This window comes from Protopterus annectens, chromosome 12.part0 (genome assembly GCF_019279795.1).
Source record: "Protopterus annectens isolate FY-2018-M chromosome 12.part0, PAN1.0, whole genome shotgun sequence".
Classification (NCBI taxonomy): domain Eukaryota; kingdom Metazoa; phylum Chordata; order Ceratodontiformes; family Protopteridae; genus Protopterus; species Protopterus annectens.
The window spans coordinates 349,566,532-349,587,051 of NC_056746.1; the positions used below are offsets into that span (position 1 = coordinate 349,566,532).

General features: G+C 40.0%; 1 protein-coding gene across 3 annotated transcripts in view; it reads left to right on the forward strand.

Annotated features, from left to right (window-relative positions):
• Window positions 1-11,675, forward strand: part of LOC122816558 (katanin interacting protein) — a 3,576,055-nt gene extending 3,564,380 nt beyond the window's left edge. For all 3 annotated transcript variants that reach the window (XM_044089419.1, XM_044089421.1, XM_044089420.1), the window contains one exon: window positions 10,170-11,675. In XM_044089419.1, coding sequence (XP_043945354.1) covers window positions 10,170-10,228 — 59 coding nt within the window. In that variant the 3' untranslated portion in view covers window positions 10,229-11,675. The remainder of the gene's footprint in view (window positions 1-10,169) is intronic.
• Window positions 11,676-20,520: the final 8,845 nt, after the last annotated feature.

Consider the following 20,520-nt stretch of genomic DNA (forward strand, 5'->3'; position numbering starts at 1 on the left):
CCTAGCAACCCACTCCCCAGACAGTATGTGTCTTATGGAAACCTGGCTAAAACCCAGTACTACTGACCATGTGATACTACCTCCAGGATACAATATTCACCTGTTAGACTGTGCTACAAGGAAAGGAGGTGGGATAGCAGTTCTTTACAAAAATACTCTAACAGTTAATAGAGATACCATTCAACATCCCCAATTCAATAACGTGGAACTCCTCATAACCAAGCTACAAATTAACCAAAACAAACACTTGAACATTGTCTGTGAAACATTCTGCCAGGCAACAACCTAAATACCCTAGAAGATCTCCTTACTGGTTATCCACTACCTATCCACAAGAAACCATAGTTCTTAGTGATTTTAACACTGACTGGTACCCCTGCTCCTCCGACCCCCCCCCCCTCACTCATATAAACTTATCTGGGTTTAAACAGACCATAACTTCTCCCACTAGGATAAACAAACCAACCACCAAGGAAAGTATTCTAGACTGGATCCTAGTTAATAACCAACCCAAACTGTGCACAGCTGGTGCTTTCCCTGATGACCTCAGCGACCATTGTCTAACCTATATCATAAAACATAAGGCAGGAAACCCTCACCAGCCCAAATATAAAACATTTAGAAACAGGAAAAACTTTGATGCTTCTATATTCCAAAATGAATTAAAAGCAGTTGACTGGTCAAAACTAAAAAAATCTAACATTAGAGGAGGCCATAGATCACTTTAACACTAAATTCCTAAGTATCCTTGATTCCCATGCTCCAGCACGTACAGTAAAAACTAGATCAAATACAGCACCATGGCTCACAAAAGATACCAAAGCAAAAATCAAAACTAGAAACAGAGCCTGGGCCAGCTGGAGAACAACCAAAGCCCCACTTGATCATCTAAAATATCGTCAACTCAGGAATGATACAAAAAAATCTATTTTACTGGATAAAAAAAGCTTCTATCAAAATCTCCTACAAAAACACCACAACAACCCTCAAAGGTTCTGAGCAGGCTTAAATCAACTACTTTGTCCAGGTCACTCCACCACCCCAACCCTGGCTAACTACACCCACAGTTCCCCAGAGACAATAGCTAGCGCCTTTAATAACATTTTCACTGAAACAATCCAATCCCTAGCAAATCAACTAACCCTCTCTAACTTAAATCACATGCCTAATCTACCTAATAATCACCCGGAATTTGGCTTCCAACCAATATCCACTAGTTTTATCAAAACACTTCTAAAAAATATAAAACCTACCACCCTCGCTGCTGACCTTCTCCCTGCAGCGTACATGCAAATAGCTGCAGATGCCATTGCATATCCCATATCTATCCTCATCAACAGAAGCTTATCCGAAAATGCTATCCCCTCCCTCTGGAAAATATCTCACGTTATCCCACTCCGTAAAGGTGGTAGCACCTCAGACATATCCAACTATAGACCCATTGCCATTCTTTCCCCACTAGTCAAAATAATGGAGAAATGTGTACACAAGCAACTAATGCAATACTTTTCAAAGAATAACTTACTATCCGACTCCCAGCATGATTTCAGGCCATACCACAGCACCACCTCAGCCCTCCTTTCCTTTACTAGTGCCATAAACCAAAACAGGAATGACAATAGGCTAACCTCTGCCTTCTTTATTGACCTATCAAAAGCCTTTGACATGGTCAACCATGAACTTCTCATTCTTTTACTAAAATCTATTTCCCTCAAAAAGCCTGCTATCCAGTGGTTCCAGTCCTACATGACTGGTAGACAGCAGGCAGTACTATGGCAGGGCAAACTGTCCAGCCAGTTACCTCTCACACTTGGTGTCCCTCAAGGGTCCATACTAGGTCCACTACTTTTCTCTATTTTTATCAACAACCTCCACACTGCTATCCCTAAAGCCACCTGCATCCAATATGCAGATGATTCCACTCTCATCTGCTCTGCCACCTCCCCATCCGACTCGCAAATCTTAACCCAAAATACATTTAACACTATCGAGAACTGGCTCTCCAATCAACGCCTACTTCTGAACCCCAATAAAACTAAACTTCTACTCTTCTCTCCCACTAGTAGATCCACCACACTTTCATTCTCTGTCACACCTAACAATGGTACCACTATTTCCCAAGATAATCACACCAAACTGCTAGGGGTTATCATAGACAATAATCTCAAATTTGACCTACAGGTCAACAAAACCATACAGACCATCAATAAGAAGCTTGGATCACTGTATAGAAACAAGACATTTTTAACCCCACTGGCTAGGACTACAATCGCCCGATCACACCTACTCTCTACTCTCTTATATGCCTCGCCTGTACTCTCAAACCTCAACAAATCCGAACCGAACTAGGTAAGCTGTCCCATAGCTACAATCATATTGCCAGATTTGCCACTGGCTCCACCTATAGAACCCACCACTGCCAGAACCTTAAACAACTAGAGTGGCTAGAATTGCCCAGCTTAATTCAATCAACTCTTAATAGTGCACAAAATTTTGTACCACCCTGAGGATACCCCCTCACTTAAAAATATTGTTAAGCCATATAGCAATCTAAGATCCCTACGGTCAGCCAATAAACTACTAGTCCAAACCCACAAAGCTAATAACTCTGCTGGTGAATCCCTGTATGCCAACTTCATTGGCAAAACCTGGAATTCGTTGCCAAACTATATAACCCTACAATCCTCCAAAAGTCTCTTCAAAAAAAACCTCAAACAGTATCTCAAAGTGAATTGGCTATGCCCATGTACCAACCCTGATTAAGTTATAAACTAAAAGCATATTCTGCAATTATCATAACTTGTAACTACATCACCAAGCTGTGCTTCCAGTCTGATGTCTCTTACTTTTAATTCTCTGTCCATGACAATTGTGAGTCCCTACTAGGGAATCACTACTAACCCATTGCATATAATCACTTTGTTTTTAGAATTGTTTGCTAACTTCTGTGTAATCTATGTAAGTTTGTCTCTGTGGAGCCTTTCTCCCTGGGCCTCTGCTGAAAATGGACATGTATCCAGTCGGACTCTCCCGGTAAACAAATGTAAAATAAATAAATAAATATAGCCAAACATTTGTAAACTTAACGAGCACTATCAAGTAAATATGGAAATGACCTGCCTTAAAAAGCAAACAAATGATGATACAATGACAGTGAGGTCAGGGCAGGGAGAGAAAAAAAGTCCATCATGCTTCTAGAGCCCCTTGTGTAAGGGGAGACTGAAGCTATACCCCACCACAAACACTTTGTGCTGAAATGGAATGTGAATTTTTGAGTGCACTTTCCATTTCAGTGACACCCTGAAATAAAAAGTTTCGATAGAGCCAATAAAACAAGTATTACAGTTCTGTTCTTCACTCAAAAACGTAACCACAAAAGAATAACTCCAATAGATCAAGCGCTTTCGCCCGGGCTCTCCCGGGCTTTTTCAAGATAGTTTTACTAAGCAACCTATATGCTTATATACCCCATGGTTGGTTAATTAATTGTGTAATTATTTCATTAAGACTTTTCCAAGTGTTTCTATACTTAAAGCTGTATTCCCTTCATAGGAATATTAAAAATGTTAAGAATATTAAAAAGTTAAAAAAATGTCCTTTATACAACGTATTTTTATGTTCTTTAGCTCCCACCACCTATTGTGGAATGCTTTGTTTGTCCGGACTGTTTATATTTATGCATGTATTGTTTTTCAAACTGACTGCTTTTCCACAATAAGATAAATTTCTTCTCTTCTTTTGTGTAATGCTCATTGCATTTAGGTGGAAAGCCGTACTTATAGGGATTAGTGATTAGCGATGTTTTGTCATCTCTTAACATTTGGATTACTGGTTTGATCGCTGATACATTGGCATTTTATGGATGTGTACTACGGTTTTTTTGTTATTTATTAAGATTATTACATTAATGCTGTTATTGTTGTTAATTTTCGTATTTTCTACATTAAAGGAATTTGTGTATACTTTTGTTTTTAGATGTTAATTTGTATATCATAAGTTAATTTACTATAATTATTATAAATAACTATAAAATATAAAATATATAAAATTTGTAACATTTTTACTATATAAATGAACCATTAAGTAATTAATCATTGAATAAATAAATAAATAACTTATTACTTTTAATAAATAAATAATTAATTATTCAATATATTATTACATATATATAAAAACAATCAAAAGCTTTAAGAATTATAAAATTATTCTAAACTTGTTCTCCCTAGTATCTATGTTTAATTTTCTAATTCATTGTTGCTTTATTATAATTTTGCCCTTCTTTGTTTCAATACACTGCTTATACTAACATGCTCATTTAACCCTGGTGATTTTGCAGCATTTAATTTAATTTGCCATACTAATTCCCTATATTCCAGGGATGTTTCCCAGTCTCCCCCTCTGATATCATTTTTTACCTGTTCAAGCACTAAAAATTTTAAATTCATTTCTTTGCATATTAAAGAATGTTTGAAGAATGCATTTGTTTCTTTCTTTGTTTTTATTTCGTAGGAATGTTCATACACTCTTCTTTTTAACGTTCGTTCCGTTTTTCCTACGTAAAAAGATAAACAATGCTGGCATATTCCTAAGTATATTATGCCCTTTGAATTACAATTGTAATGTCCTAGGGCATATAATCCCATACTTCTTGATTTTAAATATAATCCTATGTCGTCAAGCATAAAAGTACATTGCTTGCAGGTTCCACATTTGTAGGTGCCTCTCATTAATTCTGTGTTGTTTAAGTTATTGTTTGTTTCTTTTTCAAAGAGATTTTTGAGGTTATTATTTCTCCTCCTTATAAAATTTGGTAATTTTGGAATAATTTTATTAATCTCTAAGTTATTTGACAACACCGGCCAATATTTTGTAATAATAGCTTCTATTTCTTTACTGTCACTATTGAAGTTATATACAAATGCTTGTTTCTTATATTCTTCGTTGTTTTCAATTTCATTTGTGTTATTCATTAGTTCATTACCTAAAAGTGGGGCATATTTTTCATTTCTTTTCATTGAAATTTCATTAATTAAAACATTAATCAAACTTAAAGGATAATTTTTCTCTAGAAAAAGAGTCTTTAAATATTCTATTTCAACTAGAAATAAGTTGTCTGTATTACAAATTCTTGATGCTCTAATTAGTTGGCCTTTAAGGATACTCTTTTTTTGGAAAAAGGGGTGGCTACTGTCAAAGTGTAAAAACATGTTTGAATAAGTACTCTTTCTATAGATACTAGATTCAAAGTTGTTAGTTTCGTTATTTTTCATTAAATTAATGTCCAAGTAATGTAATTGATTAGAATTAATTTCATTGGCTCTATCGAAACTTTTTGTTTTTACTGGCTCTATTTGAATAAAAACTGGATTACTAAAGAAACGTTGGTTCCGATCCGTTTCCTGCTGTGGTTTTCGCTAAAAACCTTGAGGTTGTCTTGCATTGTTCTTGTTTACACCCTGAAATAACCACTCTTTAGTCAGTAATAACACAGGGCTGCCTAACAAGCCTAGTACACCCTTCACCCTATTATAGGTTCATAGGTAGGTACTAGGCTATCTGCCCAAAGGCATTTATAAGCCTAGCTGGCTAGAATCAGCTTCTACTTCCCACCTTCCTGTCAGACAAGGGCAGTCCGTTCCACAGGCTTCCCAGACTACATGCTACAGCAGCTCCCAATCTGATTCAGAACCTTCCAACAATCCCCCCCCCCGAACCAGCTCACAGGAGACTGACATAGTAGCAGAAGCACTTACACTGTTCTCCATTGTCTGTCACAGAAGGCACAGATTTGGTTGAAGGTGAAGGCTGTCCTAAATCTCTCTCTGAAGATGTCACCTTTGCTGAGATCCTTGAATTGATGAAGCAGAGATGGGAATGGTCCACTAATGACCCTTCTCCAGATGAGTCTGTGTTCCTGGAAGCCTTTCGTTCTGTCTCATCTTTCTCCTGGGTGGTACCACCTGCTGACCCACTCACTGATTTTATGGCTGAATGGGCATGGAAAGACCCTGATGTGGTGGAACCTATCTGTAAGAAACCTGATAGGATTCTAGTATCACCTAGAGACTGGCCACACTGGTGCAAAGGTCCACCAGTAGATGCAATGGTGGTAACAGCAACCACAAAGAATAAACTATCAGAAGAAAGTTACTCAGTCAGACCCTCTACCAGGGAGCCTAGGCAATCATTTTGGGAAACTGGTGCATGCTTCAGCGACTTTTGCCCTTAGAACACTGAATTATATAGCCCATGGTATCAGATTTCGGAGAAACCTGCCCAAACAGATTTCCAAGTCTGTCTTGGGTATCCTGCCTGTGAATGTTCAGAAGACAGTGGACTGCCAGCTTTCTACCCTGCAGTCTACTTCCAACATAGCCATGTGGCTGCTCTGTGATACAGCTGATGGCATGGCCCAAGCAGCAGGCCGCAGCATTACAATTCATTGACACACCTGGATGTGCCTATGTGATTTTGTGAAAAGCTTAGGAAATCCTTCATTATTGATCCCTTCAATGGGTCCACCTTATTTTGACAGAAAGTGAAAGAAACTGACTAGGATTTAACAAGATGGTAAGACTCTCTGTAGTGGGAATCCAATTCCCCGCCCCTTAGAGACCCTACTCTAGGAATCAGCAGTCTTGGAAGATGTGGTTCAGAAAATCACAGAGCTCTTATCAAGACACTCCTGGCAATAGACTTTCTCATGGCAGAGGACGCAATATCAACAGTTGTGGACATCACCCTAGAGGTAGAGGCAGACTGCATAATCACAGCTTTCACAGTCCTTTTACCGAGAAGCCCCTTCAGTGTCTCATGAATAGTTGCCTGGCTGCTGCACTCCGGAGGCAGTCAGGGGGTGCTTATCTCTGTACCCACTAGCCTGGCAAAACATAACCACAAATTCTTAGGTGACAAACATAATTCCCAGAGACTACTTTGTACCATTTTCCCTTCCTCCTGTTAAGAAGAAGAAAGTTCATGATGTTCCACTCAGTCAGTGGGAACTCGCTAGGAAAAAAGGGTCATCCATCTGGTACCCAAACATCGGTTAGACTCCAGAGTCTACTTGAGTTTGTTTTAGTACCCAGAAAAACAGGACTTAAGATATATTCTGGATCGGAGCCTTTAAATCGGTTTGTCAAACAGAGAAAGTTCTGGATGGTCACACACCAGCCCATTTTGCCTCTGCTGAGGAAGAATGATTGGATGTGCTCCATAGATCTCAAAGAAGCTTACTATCATGTGAAAATAGAGAAGTTTCCAAGGAGATGTCTCCATTTCCAGCTGGAAGCCAATCATTAACAATTCAGAGCTTTGCCATTCGGTCTCACCACTGCTCCCAGGATGTTCAACAAGAATGGCAGTGGTGGCAGCGTTTCTTCACCTGTTAGAAATCCATGTTTTCCTGTACTTTGATGATTGGCTGCTGACCACTTCTTCCAGGAACCTGCTGTTAATCCATCAGGACCTTTTGCTACATCTGCTGCAAGACCTAGGGATCAAGGTCAGTCGAATTGCACCTACTCAACAGAATTTATCGGATGCCACCTGGACATCAGCTTGCAGATCACCTGACTTCCCAACTCCGGGGTGCTTTCCCTGAGCCTCACTGCCACTCAAGTTCTCCATCACCCCTCCCTGCTTGCAAAACTAATTCTTTGTCTACTAGCTCTAATGGATTCCACAATGTTCATGTTTCCATTAGCCAGATTTTACATGAGAGGCTTCTGTGGGCCTTAGTGGTGAAATGGTCCCAATTTATTATCCATTTCAATTCACTTAACTTTGCAGGCAACACATATCCTGGTGGATAATGTCTCATTCATTGACAGAAGGATGTCCGTTTCTTACAGACCCCCCTGTGGTGATGGTAATGACAGATGCATTCCTTCTAGGGTGGGAGGCATTTCAAAGGGAAGACAGTCCAAGGCACATGGTCACATGCAAAGGCCAACCTTCACACCAATGTCGTGGAGATGAGGGCATTTGTCCTAACATTGCAGGCTTTTCAGGACATCCTCTGCAGGGGTGTGATATCAGTACAGACAGACAATATGTTGGTGATTTGGTACATTAACAAACATGCTCCTATTCCTTGTGTTGAGAAGCCATGAAAGTCTGGCAATGGGTGAAGTCTTGTCACCACTTTCTAACAGCAGTGCATATCCTGAGGTCACCTAATGTACTGGTGGACAAATTGAGAAGATCTGTGTTGATGCCTCATTAGTGGTCCCTCAATCCAACAGTGACTGCGTTGATTTTCAGTCGCGGAGCCAACCTTGCTGTAACCTGTTTGTATCTTACTTAAACAAGTGCAGCAGTTACTTTGCCCTGGTCCCTCCACAGTTACAGTCAAAAAGGGATGTTCCAGTCCACAGTTAGCTCCCAGGTCTCTTCTCTGCATTTCCCCATTGCCTTTAATAAACAAGTTCATACAGAAAGCAAGAATGTGCAAGGTCAAGGTGATCTTCATTCCCCATTTCTGGCCTCGACAAACATGGTTTCCCTTCTCTTGGCCTCTACTAGTATATCCTCCATGAATGCTTGACCATTAGCCAGTTGTGCTGTCATACCTGTCTGGACTGCCTCCTCCATATCAGCTTTTCAAAAATGGCCCACTACAAAAAAAATATATACCAAAGCAAATGGAAAATGTTCTCGATTTGGGCTATGTCAAGGGGTTTAGACCCCTTCTCTGTCCCTATTCTTTCCATTTTAGAATTCCTGTCAGAGCTTTTCCACAGTGGCTCAAGTTATTCAAGTATCAAACTGCAATGGCAGCTATCTCAAGTTTCCACATTGGTCAGAATGGCAACTGTGTAGCAAACTTAAGAGGCTCTGAGGCCTTCTTGAAAGGAACTTTTCTGCTACGGCCACCTATTAGAGACCCAGTACCTCTATGACACATTACCATCATGTTACATGGATTGACTCAATGACACATTGAATCAGCAGCATCAGTTGATTTGAAGTTTCTCTCTTGGAAAACAATTTTTGTGATGGTAGTTACTTCAGACAGACTTCAGAGATGCAGCCACTTTCCTGCAAGCCTCCCTATTTGGTCTTTCACCAAGAAATGGTTTCCCTAAGAACCAATGTATCTTTCCTTCCTAAGGTGGCATCTGAAACTAATTTAAATTAGCCAATAAATCTAATAGTCTTTTTTCCAAGATTTTCAAACAAGGGTGAATGCATGCTACATATGTTGGATGTCCATCACCAGCTTAGTATCGATTTTCATAGGACCAAACCATTCAGGAAATTGGATCAATTGTTTGTGGCATTCTCAAAACCTAAATTGGGTAAAGCAGGGCTAAAGGTTACTCTGTCTAGATGGTTATCAGAATATATCTCTCGTGTACAATAAAAAGGGTTTGTCTTTACATTCTAAGCCTAAGGCTCATTCCACAAGGCCAGTGGCTGCTTCAACAGGCTTTGCCAATAGACTACCTGTGGATTATATTTGTCAGCTACTTAGTCAATAGTTTATACCATACAGTCTAGATCATGTTCCTCCTTTGGTTCCACCATCCTCAGGAATGTCCTTCCTTGATACCACCCAGGTCCATATGCTTGGGAATTTGTCCCATAGCTGAATCAGGCAAAAACAGACAACACCGGATATGGAAGTTATGTGCTTACTATAATGACAGATCCATGTTGTCTGATTTTCGTCCAGTTTAACCTCCCTCCCACCTACCCCTTCCAAATTGTCACAAGTAGGTTTCTGATAACTGAGTTTTCCCTGGCATACACTGTCTATGAGCAGTCCTTCCTGTTTATCATAATCCTGCCATTTTTTTTTTCTTCCCTGTATTCTGGATTTAGTCTTGAACATGGTTTATATGATATTCACGTGTATTAGTCTGTGTATGTACACACCTCCTAATGGAGGACAAACTCGGTCTAAGGTACTGAGTTGGAGTTCATGGAGATATGGATAGGGGAGGAGTCAGAGCCTTAGAACCAAAAATCTGTAGAATCGGTGAGTACATCGGATCCGACAGCCCATAGTTAAACCAAACGAAAATCAGACAACATGGATCTATCGTTATGTTAAGTATATAACTCATTTTACTTACACAACTGTGCTTGCTAGAGCTATTGAACTAAGCAATGTTTATTGTTTTCATGTTTCACTAACTTGGTCCAAATATTTTTCTTGACAGCTTTACGACCTAAAACCTGCATGACAGATAGAGTTCAAGTGGGGAAGAAGAGATACTGACTCAGATCTTATGGATCCTGCTTACAGTCTTCTAAAGATACAGATGGCACACAAGTTTCAACTCCTGTGGTAGAGAGATATATAAGGGGAGAGGGAAAGTTCCTTATCTACATATCTTTGGTATGTGATAAATAAATAAAGACAAGCAGAAAGGCTCCACACATTTCATTATGTCTTCAATGGCTGCAAGTACCAGGAGCATAGTTGCACGTGTGAAATTCACACGTAAAAAGTTTGTGTGTGTCATGTGAAAGTACACTATATGGTTTTCACCTACTGTGATGATGGATTACTGCTGCTAGAAGTTATAACCAAATAAATTATCTGAGTCTTTTTATAGGCTGATTTAAGGAAGTTTAACAAAATACTACATTACCAGCAGATTTGAGCCAGTGAGGATCTAGAGACCATTACTTTGCCTCCATGCCATACCTCTTTCACAGAAATGTGTCTCCTTTGTTTACAACTGACTAATGAGAACACAGAGAAGTGTGAATGAGTTTGTCTGGTTAGTACAGCTGTGGATTATGAAACCTGCAAAGGAAATGAAGCCAGAGACTCAACTCCCATTTTGTTGATGGGCATTTCATCAAGGTACTGCTAGCAGAAAACTATGGATATTCATTTTGAAAAAAAAAATAATTGCACAAGTAGACAGAAAGCAATAAAATAAATGTGTGTGGCTTTTTGCCATTTATGAAAAGGAAAATGACAGCTATGATGTGGACTGTCTTTATATTTAAACAGAACTGTGTGCATTAAGCAGATACACACAAAGAAGCATATTTTGCTGACTCAGTTTTATTCAGTATATTAAGCGAAATGCCTACAGATAGGATATCAGCTGCATTTCTAGATATTTTGTTTGCTACAACATTTTTTTTCAGTATCCCATGTATGCAGTTGGAACGCTAGAACTGATGTCATTGGTAATGACATCAAAATATGGCACTGTGACAGTAAAGAAGTAAGCACATTTCAGTTTTCTTTGAGTCTGCCTTCCTGTGCAAGGGCATTTGCATCACATCAAATATTGCAGCAATTATAGTTTTGCACGGAGCTTCCTTTTAAACTGCAGGCACATATTTTGTGGCACAGGCAAGTCTGAGCAACTCTCAAAGTTTTAACTTCTGCATCAGAAGAAAACCCAACTCATAAGCCATTTTACAGGGACAGAACTGAAGGTTTGATACAAAATGATAAACTGCAAAAAAAAATACTGAAATGACATGAAAGGTTTTAACATAGATGCAGCTTGCTACAGACTGTTTGGTGAAGTTAGCTGAAATGCTGTAATGGTCAAAGAAATGTTATGCAAGCCTTGGATCCTTTGAAAAGCAACTGTCTATTGCCTGCAGAATATGGATGCACAATATCTCGTCTTCCCAGCAAAAATAAAGTACATTCCTCGCATGCTTCTTTATATTTAAGAAAATAAAAATATTTTCCTATTCTGTGTCTTTTTATTTTGATAGTTGTGTTGCACGATTTTTGAATGACATATCATTAAAAGTGAAGCATATGCGTATGTCCCTCGTCATTAAACCAGTTCACAGTAAGGGTATTCATCTCTTCTCATATGATTTTACAAATACATGGACTTCCGTAGACTTAACATGTTTGATCTGTCGCTTGTCAAGCAGCTTTATTGTGTACAATCACATCTGGATTGAGGCTTAATACTTTAACTTCGGTAATCCTTTCAACAAACTACCTATTACATTCATACATGTTCACTCTCTGGCTGCAGACTCAAAATGGCACCGAGTGTAGCACGTGCTCACTATTTATACATGCACGTTCAGTCCTTGAAACGCTTCTTAAAGACACATCACACACACACTGTTCTTCATGACCCATCAGCATGTGTTAAAAGTGCTGCTGAAAAACAGGTTTAAGACTTGCCATAAGCATGCAGTAACTAGCTGAAGCATGACAGATTAATTGCTGCAAGAACAGCTACCCTTCTTTTAGTTTGGGGATGACCCTATATTAGCCTGTAAGTCTTTTGATGGATATGGCTGTGACTTTTTCACATGTAGACAATTTATCTGGGGAACAGTACCACAAGACATCTCTGTTTTACATTAGCATACTGCAAGGGGAAGCATGGGAACTGTATATCAGTCCTGCTGTTACCACTCACACATACTTTTTTTTTGCTTGTCATTAAAGTCACCCACTTACTACCATATGCATTACTGTTTTTTAAATCAGAACATAGTAAGAGATCTTGCAGAAATTTACAGAAGTATTCTGTAATATTTTGTGGCACATTTTCACTCCATTTATAGAAAATTAAATTCCCACCTTTCTATATCTCTTGTACAACCTCAGTCCTCAGAATTTGCCCAATTATACCTCTACTTGCAGCCCATTGGCTCATTTGTTCTTCTCATAGTATGAGAGCCTTGCATCCCCATATAGTCAATAACCACCAAGCCCATTTGTTCCATATTTCAAGAACTTTATCATCCCATTTGTTACCCAGGAAGGTGAAAATTGGGGAGTAGGGAGCAGTACAGTGTACTGATTCATTGGACTTCCCTGATTAACATCTGCAAAAGCAGCTTGCAGGATTCACATTTGCTGCTACACAGAGGAACACATGTTATATAACCACACATGCCTCTCTAGCTAAGTGGCATGCTACAATGCAGTACCAGCTTGCTAATATTTTGCTGTGGGCAGTTATCCACCTACTCACTTGTATGCAGCAATCTATACCATTTCTCTGTCTCTTCAAGGATGGCCGAGCCAGTCTCAGCCACTAACTCCCATCCTTCCTGCCTGGCCCCTCCAGTGTCTGTGTTGCTAATTGAGCACCAGTGTGAGAACATTACATGAAAGGTGTCCACAAATCAAACTGTAGTATTCTTTTGTTTTTTTTATAGCTTTTATCGGAAGTTACTTTTCTGTTACATTTAAAGTGTTTAAGTACTACAGCTTCATGGCTTACAGTGGAAAACACGTGACTCATACCCTGTCATATCTTGGTTCACTTAGTGACTGAGGTGCTGGAGGTCCTGATGTGGGGAAGGGGGGTGGAGTTGAACAGTAAATGCCATCTTGTCCTTCTCAAGGGAAGAACCTGTGATAAATCCATCGGAAGGATTTTGATGACTTCTCTTAAGAAACAAACCATGTAGCCCTTCAAAACCAAAGGCTGCATGCTAAGAAGCATGTGTGTGCAACACGGAGCAAGCACTGCAGTGGATGTCACAGAATGGCAGAGCATGTATGTGCAACACGAAGCAAGCACTGCAGTGGATGTCACAGAATGGCAGAAAGACATAAGTAATGTAACAGAAAATGCAAATCCCTCAGTGAATGACAGCACTATTCTAAGTGCCTAATTCTTGGACTCCAAGGGGTATGAATGAGTCAGAGGGATTTTGCCCCATGATGAATGAACAAGTGTCAAACGGCAACCAAAGGGGAAGCTTGATGGTGATTTGGAGTTAGGGAACCAAAAAAAGCATAAATTAATTTCACACAGAATACATGATTGTGGTTTGGAATATCACCACCTATGTGAATTTGAATTTTATTGAAATTATAAAATCTTGCCTTTTCTATGCTTGGATATCAAAAAATAGGAGCCAGAGCACTGTCTGTGAGCTACACATGGAGCAATGATCATGGCAGCTTGCTCACCTGCTCTCTTCTCAGCTTCGATAGTGAGAACTGTTAGTAACTTACATTTTTGTTTGATAAATGGAAAAGATATCATGTAGGATGTGGTATTAAAATGAGCTACTTTAATAATATACCTCCTTTTCAGTTGAGTAAACGTGAAAAAAGTTAAATTGCATAAAAAAGGATATTAGCATTAAGTAAGAAAGAAAACAAAAATATTACTATGGAAAACTGATATTTATTTAATTCTTTGTTATTTAGAAGTCCAACTTATTTTGTCTCCCAAAAAGCCCAACTCTACCTGGTGACATCGAGGCCCCAGTAGCAGTATAACCAATGTAAAACAGCTTGGCACAGAAAAATAAGGTTTTACTGTGAATGAGTTTCATCTATTTTTTTTTTGTCCCCATTTGCAGACTGGCAAGTTAGTAAACCAGGCAACTCTCCTAAGTTAGCACTAAAAAACGCTGTTTTACCTAATGGGCTTACCTCATTAAGTTAATAACTAAAGAGCCCTATTTGCTGTTACAGCATGACAGCCTTTGTAGAGAAGATATTACCTGCTTATGGAATAGTAAGCAGCACGCAGAGTAAACATTTTTTGGCCTAAATCAAATTACTGTTCTGTTAAACACCTTTATTTTAATTCCTGGTTGCAGACTATGGTAGGCGCTAATTGTTCATCTGTCAAACAAATTGTCATTCTGTTATGCAGTGGTGTACTGTAAGAAATGTGACTTTGTACCTGTAAGTTGTAATTCAGAAAGTGAAGATGAACTCTTATCTTGACTGCATTGTTATCAGGATGTGAAGTTCAAGAACTTAACAGAGCTGTGTCATCCATTTTAATGGTGACATCATGCTGTCTAGTAATGAATAACAAGTCATCCTTCTTGGATCTTTTGCTGTAAGGACTGGTAAAACTACAAGCAGTCTTCCTTTCACTGCATGCAAAAAAGGTATCTTGAAAATGAAATATAAACAGAAGAAAATTTTAACTTAGGATGGATTTATCCAAAAATCAAATTGTTGTAGGAGTTGATTCCAAGATGGTGGTCGGCTAGTTGGCACCCTAACCACGAGCTCCTACCGTTAATTTTTATTTTATGTAGCCTTAACTGTTTCTAAACGGTAGTAATTATTACTCACTGTTATAAGAGACTAATATAATATACCTGAAGACACTTGGAGGTCTGTTTTCTGGTAAAAACTGTATTTTTCCCTTTTATCCAGTTTCTGGGTTAAGGAATACGAGTATCCAGGAGGCCTGTGTGAAAATTTTGTGCCTGACAGGATTCGCGCTTCTAGTAGTTGGCGCTCCTTACTTCTGTTCTGTACATCGGAATCCAGTTATGACAGAAAGTGCGGAGAATATGGATGCCCAGAGTACCAAGGCAAAAATCTCCTCAATTCTCTCCCCTGAGAAAGATAACACTTGTAAAAGGTTGAGAACTTCAAAAACAGCTCTGGATAGTAGTTCTTCAAGTAATAAAACAAATGCTAAGACAAAAACTGAACCGAATCTTCACATCGACGATCTGAAAGTAGCGCTTCAACCAATTCAGGATGCTATCCAGGTTATATCTGACCAAATGTCTGGTCTTACTAAATCTATTAACCAGTTAGTACAAAGAGTGGACACACTAGAGCAAAAAACACAAAATAATGACTTTAAAATAAGTCAAGTGTCTGATGTAACAAAAAACAATTCTGTGCTTATTGAGGAATTACAAACTAAACTATCAGATCTTGAAGCGAGAAGCCGACGTAATAATTTTATTATTAGGGGGCTACCTGAAACATATGATAACCAAAACCTTATTTTAATTTGTGGTCAGATTTTCAGTGTACTTTTGGGTCCGAGTATTACAGCTGATAAAATAATAATTGAGAGGGCACATAGAGCCATTAGACGTAGACAGGATTCACAAATCCCACGCATCATCTATACCAAACTGTTGAACTTTCAGGATGTTCAAAACATTTTACAGTCAGCAAGAAAGCAAAAAATATTGTTATGGAACAGTCATAAAATTACTTTTACTCAAGACTTGCCACACCAAATAAAATTGAATAGGCAGAGGTTAGCTCCCTTTTGTGCTGATTTAATTAAAAGAAATATAAGGTTTCAGATGAGATACCCGAGTGTCCTTTTATTTACATATAAAGAGGCTAAATATTCAGCTTAGTACTCCGTCTGAAGCTAAAGATGTTTTTATTAAAGCCTTTAATTCTTATCCAGTGTTATAAAAATGTATTTGGTTAACTCTCAGTTTGCCTTACAATAGCGCTGTGAAGAAATGCTGTTCTTTTACAAGTGCTGATATGTGCAAATGTTTTATGCGAGTAATCATTTGTTCAGCATGTGTGGTTGTTCAAGGACTATTTCTCTTGGCTGTCAAGGCTTATCTTTGGCAAATATACAAACAAAGTAAGTAAGCCTTGCTGTTGGTTTAACACTGGTTTTGGTGTGGCGTGATTTCTTTGTTAAAAACCTAATTTGAACTATAAAGTGAGAAAACTCGGGTAGGTGATAGATGACTGTATGATTCTTCAGATGTCAGTAAGTGACATGATGTTCCGGAATTTGTGACTGTAAATGGTGTCATGATTAGTTCTGGAGATTATTCTCCTGATACATTTCCTCCTTGTGGAGCTGCGTGAGAATTCTGGCTCTCATTTAACTGTAAGAGGCGGAACCTCTGCTTATGATACTGTCGCTGAGATGCTGATGTGCTTCACTTCATGAGGTTTCCTACAGTGACAGTTCATTGTTCTGGACTTCATTCTGTAGATATTTAAGAAATGGTGGTATAGTTTAATATATATCTAATGTATTACTTGTTAATGTCTGCCTTAATGCATGCTGTGGTGGACTGGTTTACATGACCCATTTAGGATATAAATGGCTTCTCACAGTATTTTTATGGGGTATTCACAACTTAGTTCAGTGTGTGCATGTATTGAGTCCAGTGTTCTTATATGTCGAATGTTCTTCATTCCACATTGCTGCAGTCCTAACTATTGGGTAGTCCGCTGTCCAGTCGGCCCGAATACCAAAGTATATGGCTGATGTCGGTCAGGGCGCATTAGACTGACGTCAGTACGTCAGGGTACTAATGCGCATGACCGACGTCATATCCCCAGTCTTTTTTGCCGCATGGTCCGATGCAGAAGCAATTTTGCGAGTGCAGGTTGGCGTTCTGAAAGTTTCTGAAGTCAGAGTTTCAGACCGAATCAAAGTTGGCTAAGTACCCCGTTGGGGAATATTTTGGTTTTTTCTTGCCTCAGTATTTAACCGGATGTCAGAAAAAGTGAATAACTGTATTTCTTGTGGGAAACAGATACCTCATAGGGATTACCATACTTTGTGTATACCTTGTTTAGGGCCTGAGCACGACGTTGTTGGATGCCGCTCTTGTGCTAGATTTAACAAACGCACTATTAAGAGAAGGTTAGACTGTGCCAGGTTAGTTTTGGGAAGCGTTGTAATTATAAAATGCCGTCGGATGCTCCGACGCCCGCTTCGGCCAAAAAGCGCAAGGACAAAGCAGCAAAGCCTAGAGTGGAAGAACCGACAGTCCCAGACGTCGGTTCTTTAGAAGGCCCAGTGGAGCCGGAGGTTCTGCCAGGAGTTTCTTTGGAGTCTCAGGGAGAGACTTTACTGTTACAGGATGTATCCTCTCAGGAAGTAGGCCAGGCTGAGGGGGTTTCTCAGGTGGCTGTTCTTCCCTCTCTTCCTAAGGTGGTTAGAGCCTCCCTTCTGTTTCCAAGGCTTCTTTGAGAGGCAGGCCAAGTTTAGCTTCAGTGGGGGTTTCTCCTAGTGCTTCAGGGTCTTTGCCTAAGAAACATATGCTTAAAATGGCAGAGGATTTGATTACTATGATTAGAGGTTCTATGCCCCCTCCTGATAAGAGGCCTAGAGTGGAACCTGAGTTTGAGAGTTTTGAGCACTGTTCGAGGCTTCTGAGTCTTCGGCTGAAGACTTGCAGGAGTATCCTCCTTATTCTGATTCTGATGTGGATGATTCTACTCCTTCAGCTTCTCCTCCTGAGGATTTTTCATTTTCAGAGACTCTGCATTCCATGAGGGAGCATTTTAAATGGGAAGGTCAAGATTTCTCTGATTCCAGGAAGAGGCTTAGGGAATTCTTGTTTTACCCCAGCATAGGCCTTTAGCTATACCTCCTGTTCTGAATGTGGTGGAAGATGTTTTGCAGAGGCTTCCCTAAATCCTGATTCTTTGCCTCCTGCCCCAGTTAAACCGGATAGGTACTATAGGCTGCGTGAAGCTCATAAGTATCTTTTAAGAGTCCTAGGGCAGACCCGGAAACTGTCTCTCAGGGGCCTAAAGGTGTGAAGGCCTCTGTTGTTAAAAATCCTGTTCCTCCTGATAAAGAGGCAAGGGCTTTGGATAGATGGGGAAAGAAAGTGTATACTTCTTCCACTTTAGCCATGAGGGCATTGAATTGTCAGTTTCACATGTTAAAATATCAGAATTATCTCCTTTCACAATTGAAATCTAAGGTGGATGCTCTGGCAGAAGGTATTGAGTGTAAAGAGTTGCAGGATTTAGTTCATGTGTCTGAACAGGTGGGTAAACATTCCTTGCAGTGTGGTTTTGATGCTGTGCAGGCCTCCTCGAGGGTGGCTGCCACTGGTTCTGTTCTTCGTAGGCACGCCTGGTTGAGAGATCAGAATTTAGCTGAGCATGTTAAAACAAGGATTTTGGATGCTCCTTTACAGTCTGATGTGTTGTTTGGTTTGCCTGTGGAAGCAGTTTTAAAGAAAATGGAGGACAAGGCTAAGTCTATGCAAACTGTTAAGGATTTTTTGCAGGTGCAGCCTCCAAGTTTAGTAGAAATTGGCCTACTAAGGGATGGACTTATCCTGCTTATGATTCCCAGTCTAGGGGTAGGTCTAGACGTGGTAGGGGCAGAGCTCAAGGTTCTTTTAGGCCTAGGACAGGGAGTTCCCCTGCTCAGACTTCTGGTGAGGGCAGGGGTCAGTCCTTTCGTAAGCAGACCCAATGACCTGCCTTTTCAGCTGCCAGTACATTCTCGCCTGGCAGCACCTTTGGGAGGAAGGCTGTCTCTTTTCAAAGAAAATTGGGATTTAATTACCCAAGACAGATGGGTTCTGGATATCATTCATCACGGTTACAGGTTTTATTTCCATACCTTGCCTCCTTTCAAAGGCATGCCAGACATTCCTCCTCTACAAAGAACAGAGGCTCACAAGCAAATTTCTCTGTTGCTCCAAATAGGGGCCATTCAGCCAGTTCCTGTGCCAGAAAGGGGCCTAGGATTTTATTCTCGCCTGTTCCTAGTACCGAAGAAGGGGAACACGTGGAGACCAATTTTGGATTTATCTATCCTCAACACTTATCTGGACATTCCCAAGTTCAAAATGTTGACGTTACAACAGCTTTTACCTCTGCTGGGCAAAGATCACTGGATGGTAACTTTAGATCTCAAGGAAGCTTACCTTCATGTGCCTATAAGACTAACTTGCAGGAAGTATCTGCGTTTTCGAGCTGGAAATTCTCATTATCAGTTCTCTGCATTGCCCTTTGGCTTATCTACTGCCCAGAGTATTCACAAAGGTTCTGGCTCCAGTGATAGCTTACTTCAGGCTAAAAGGAATTCAAATCTATCCTTACTTGGACGACTGCCTGATTCTGGCTCAAGAAAAGGAAGACCTTCTACAGCATTTGGAATATGTCATAGCAGTGCTAAGATGCCTAGGGTATTCTGTGAACGAAATAAAGTCCAGTCTAGTACCCTCTCAAGACATGTGCTTTCTGGGTGTGAGACTGAATACAGCAGCCCAGATGGCCTTTTTAACCCCGGACAAACAAAAGAATCTTTCCAGTTACTTCCATCAACTATCTCTTCAGTCCGGGCTGACTGCAAGGACAGTCCTTCAAGCCTTAGGGTTCATGGCATCTTGTATGCTGGTGCTTCCCAATGCCAAACTGCATATGAGGAAGCTGCAATGGTATCTCAAAAATGTATGGACACAGCACTGCCAGGATTTGGACACTGTCATTCAAATAATACCTTGCATTCAAAAGGAATTTTTGTGGTGGGCTCAGGAATGTCACCTAAACAAGGGACTCTCTGTGACCCGGCCAGAGGCGAGTCAGATTCTAACGACAGATGCCTCAGACATTGCTTGGGGAGCTCATCTAAATGGAAAGTGGATACAAGACAAGTGGCCTGCCAGACTACAGCATCTACATATCAACATGAAAGAGATGTTAGCAGTCCAGTTTGCATTAATGGCTTTCAAGGAGTTACTTCTTCCAGGGCAGGTGTTGATTCTAACAGACAACACAACTGTCATGTGGTACATCAACAAACAAGGGGAACACATTCTTACCCATTGTGCAGGCAAGCAATGATTTTATGGGAGACTGCGCTCAGCTTGCAACTAACTCTTCAGGCAAGGTTTCTGCCGGGAGCACAGAACTCCTTAGCAGATGTATTAAGCAGACAAATCATGGATCCCCACGAGTGGAAACTGGATCTTCATGTATTTCAAAAATTGACAGTGTCATGGGGAACTCCAGACATAGATCTGTTCGCTTCTCCACTAAACCACCAGCTGCCAAAGTTTTGCACAAAGAGGTTTCATCACACAGCTTGGAAA